The 4,136-nt window shown below is 46.3% G+C and overlaps 1 protein-coding gene across 1 annotated transcript in view; it reads right to left on the bottom strand.

Moving 5' to 3' along the window:
• Positions 1-1,900: 1,900 nt before the first annotated feature.
• Positions 1,901-4,136, bottom strand: part of UHMK1 (U2AF homology motif (UHM) kinase 1) — a 10,298-nt gene continuing 8,062 nt past the window's right edge. Inside the window, exons 5-7 of the mRNA XM_009701687.1 lie at positions 3,639-3,737; positions 2,610-2,698; positions 1,901-2,126 (exon numbers count right to left, since the gene is read on the bottom strand). Of these exons, the coding sequence (XP_009699989.1) occupies positions 1,980-2,126; positions 2,610-2,698; positions 3,639-3,737 (335 nt within the window). The 3' untranslated portion in view covers positions 1,901-1,979. The remainder of the gene's footprint in view (positions 2,127-2,609; positions 2,699-3,638; positions 3,738-4,136) is intronic.

Here is a 4,136-nt window from a genome sequence, read left to right as displayed (position 1 = left end):
ATGCAAAGCTGCTTCACAGCTATGTACACCAAAGCAGCATCATTGCCAGAAAAAGTCTGATCAGCAAATCACACCTTAAAACTCATTGTGGGATATTTTTTTTTTCCCCCTGGAAAACTTACCACCTCAAAGGCAACAGAAAAATTCAGAGATTGGTCCTTTCTGGGGCAGTTTGGGAAGGGCCACAGCAGACAGGACTATACACCAGCACAGAGAGGAACTCAGACTCATGAAATGCTACAGACGTTGGATCTCCTGACACACCGCACACGCATGCACAGCACAAAAAAAAAAATCAAGAGGAACTTTTAAGTGCAGGATTCCAGCAAGTCCAGCATCAGCAAGATGCAAAAAGTAAACAGCAAGGTAATTCAGGTATTATTCCAGGGAAGGTCAGAGATGGTTCAGGCAGCTGCCTGCAAGTATTTCAGCTGGAGAAAAGAATTCAAGAGGGCTCTCCTCCTCACTAAAACTGGTACTATGGCCACAAGCCAGAATATGCTGGTGGCCCTCTAAGTAGGGCTCTTTCACGCTGCACTTGTCAGAAGCAAAGTGCCCACCCCTGCAGGGAGAAGCTCCGCTGAGTGTATGGGTTTGCACACCCCTGGGAAAAAGCCACCACCTACTCCGTGCTGGCAGTAGCTCCAGCGAGCTTCTACCTGTGCATTGAAGCCCCATGAGCAGAGAGCATGCCTTGGGGGGAGCAGTGATGCTGCTCACCCAGGGTTTTTTTCCCCCCAAAGCATCTGGCTGTCGTCTCAGACACTGAGAGAGACCTTCTCCTGGCCAGTCAAGTTCGCTGACTGACCCAGCCCTTTCCATACAGGATCTCAGATTGCCTCAGGCCCTTTGGGTAACCTATGAAGGACCAAAAGTGTCAGTGCTTCTAATCTACAAGTCTAATAGGTTAATGCAAAACCAAAACGCACAACACAGAAAAGCCAAGCGTGGGACCTACAACAGACAAATACTTGTTCTTTTTTATAAGACTCGCAGGGCAGGAGTCCTGCTGAGACGCAAAGAATACTGCGTGCTGTAGCATTCCTTTCCAAAAATATCACCTAAAGACGCTTACGTATTACAGATGATTTGGCATCAGAGTTAGGGAGCATCAGTGCCAGCACAGGTTATATGCTAGAAAGATGACTCCACATGACAGGGTTTTCACATCACCTCAGGCTACAAAGTGCTTACAGGTTGTGTCGGGACTGAGGCTGGCACTGCTCTGAGGACATGTATCCACCATCAGTCCCTGCCCACCCCAGGCATACAAGCAAGTTCAGCTCATCGCAGGCAGCATCACCCACACCTCGCTGCCTAAGCCCAGCATGCCATCTGTGCCAGGTCAGACAGAGGGCTCTTCTTGGGTCATGAGGTGGCAACAGGGTAATGCTGTAGGCTCAGCAGATCTGATTTCACTGCCTCCCTCTGCTCTACGTGATGTGAAGACTCAAAAGTCCTCCTGGTCTGGTTTAGAGAGGATGGTGCTTCTGCTTCTTTATTTATTATAGGTATCAACAAAAAACAAGGAAGCCTTCCTCCTCCTCCCCTGCCATGGAGAAAAGCTTTCCTATAACACGTGCTCAACAAAGAAATCCTCTCCCTAGACCAAAGTGAGGTGCTAAGGCCAAGACTTTAAATGGTCGCACTTCAAATCACTTAAAAACGCTTGCCAAGATCTGCTCTGCCTCCCAGGCTCCCACAGTCACCACTCCTGCCACCCGAGCGCCCGCTGGGGCAAAGCCACACACCCCGTGTAAAGGAGCAAGCACAACACACACACAAGCACACGCTGAAAGCCATCCCGGCCTCCTCTGCACATCACAAAGCAGCAGTAAAGGTTTCAAAGCCCAGTTAAGTCCTTTGCATCTCTCCTTCACAGATGACTCAAAAGCAGGGCTAGGAAGCTCTTTTGTACATTCAACTGTAAAACATGTGAGGAAGAGGAGCAAGACAACTCTCCTGATTGTTGCTACTGCCTACAGCAAGTTTTGGTACAGATATCCTCTCTTATAGGCACTCAGTGGGTAAAACGTAGCCACAACAAACTTGCCATCAAAAATCTTTCCAGTCAGCATTTTTTGGGCAGCTTTGGAATCAGCAGCATTTGCATATTCAACAAAGACCTGAAAGAGAGAGAAGAAATAGGACTTCCAGTGCAGCATGCCACCTCCCACCCCTGCAACCAGGGAAACATTCTTGAATAAATTTTTCCCCTCTATCCTTGGTTGAGCCCAGAGCAGCAGAGATAAAAAGGAAGGAGCTGCACCTCTGAACTGGAATTTCACCTCTTGCTCCTCATTTTTAAGGGGAGCATGTTTGCTAAGGTGGGAGAAAATACGATGATGCTCTACATCTTCAATGCTTCCTCTCCCACCCACTGGCTTCTCCCCTTCCCTCCCATATCCCAGCTCCTCTGCTAAGGCTGTTTGGGCACCTCCCAGGTCATGTAACTTTACACAACCAGGAAGGAACCTGTGCTGTCCTTCAAGATAACCAGCTATTTTTAGCATTGTCATCAGCCAGGAGATTTCCAGGAGCTGAGCAGCAGTCCTGCAGCACATGGAATGTATGTGGGAATACACAGCCTCTTCCCTCGATTCACTTACTTGGCCTTTACCAGGATTCTCCTTTGGAATAAGCAAGGAAACCACCGGTCCGTATTTCTGACACTCCTCCCTTATGTCTTCCAGGATATCTGAGAAACAAAAGATCTGGTTGTCTTTAACTTTGCAAACTAGGATGAGCCAAGAAACAAACGAAGGCCAGAAGAACACATCAAGAACACTCAGTCAACATACAGTCTTTTCCTCTCAATTTAAAATAAACAATCAAGAGGTGCCACAGCAGAAGGTGGTATTGCTTAATGGCCGCATAACGAGACGAAGTGTCTGAACTGAGGCTCAGGAACAGCAGGGTTTGGAGCATATGGATAGTGCTTTTCCTTGCACACAAAGCCCAGCCTTTCAGTAGCTAAAACATTTGGGATTTGTGAGTGCTTTTCTTTTTTTTTTTTTTGTTATGGTGCTTGGAGGAAGGGAACTAAAGTAGCTGCCACAAACCCTTCTTTGTGTGAGCAGAACCCAGCCTTTTAAATTCATATCCCCAGAGCTCTCTAGCTTTTGCTGCTCACGTGGATTTGAGAGCAACCAGAAATGCAAATTCCACCAACATGGCTTGCCACCTACCACGTATAGTTTTTGTTACAGTTTAAGAACTCCAACGAGATATTTCAGTTCTCTGCTGAGATCTTGGATAAGTTCATTAGCAAACCTTTAAGGATCTCTGCTACTGGGCTTCAGAGTCATGTGCATGTCCAGCAGAAGCTCAAAGCCACAAACACATTATGAGGTCTGTGGGCATTTAATCAAAGAAGAAAATTAAAATAAACTTGTTTGTTTTAAATCTGGGATTCTCCAAGAACTCACTGCAGGCTCTGCTCTCTGTCTCAGCCTCTTAGTCTATTCTCTGTTGGTGCAGTTGACCCACTTGGTACCAAATCTCAGCTGAGCAGTTCTTTGTGTGCTGTTCTTGTGCCTATTAACTGCTCTTCTGCTTGCTCTCGCATTCCCAAAGCCAAACAAAACAGAGTCTATAAGACAACATTGCTATAGAGGAATCACACGGCTTGCACCAACCTTCATATTCTTCTTCACACTGCAGAGAAGCATCGCTTAGAACATTTAGCAGCCGCAGCACAGGCGTGGGGAGCATCACCAAATCCTCGATATGGGGAGCTGTTTGGCACCCACAGAATTAGAGAAAAGAATTCAAAGTCCAAAGGAGCAAAAAAACAGAAAGCTGTGTCAATATGCACCATCATACACAAGCACTGACTGCTCTTTGCAGTACAGTTTTGCTTCTCTCCACTATTACCTGCATTTACAGCATGCATTCTCCCTGTTTCTAACTTATCTTCACCTGTGCACTGAGAGACTCTTCCAAAGGGTTCAGTGCACCCTGCAATTATACTGAGGCCAGTACCTGAAATTGCTTTTAAAATTACAAAGCTAGCAGAAATTAAGACTAGCTACTTAGCTTAAGACTATGTCTACTTAACTCAGATTCAGAAATTGATGTGACTTCAAGAGCTATGCTAGTTGAACAAACCACCTTGTATATATGGAGATGCAAGA

The sequence above is a fragment of the Cariama cristata genome, unplaced genomic scaffold (genome assembly GCF_000690535.1).
Source record: "Cariama cristata isolate BGI_N322 unplaced genomic scaffold, ASM69053v1 scaffold22876, whole genome shotgun sequence".
Classification (NCBI taxonomy): Eukaryota; Metazoa; Chordata; class Aves; order Cariamiformes; family Cariamidae; genus Cariama; species Cariama cristata.
Note: the sequence above shows the minus strand (reverse complement) of the source record. Positions and strands in the feature narration are given on the sequence as shown.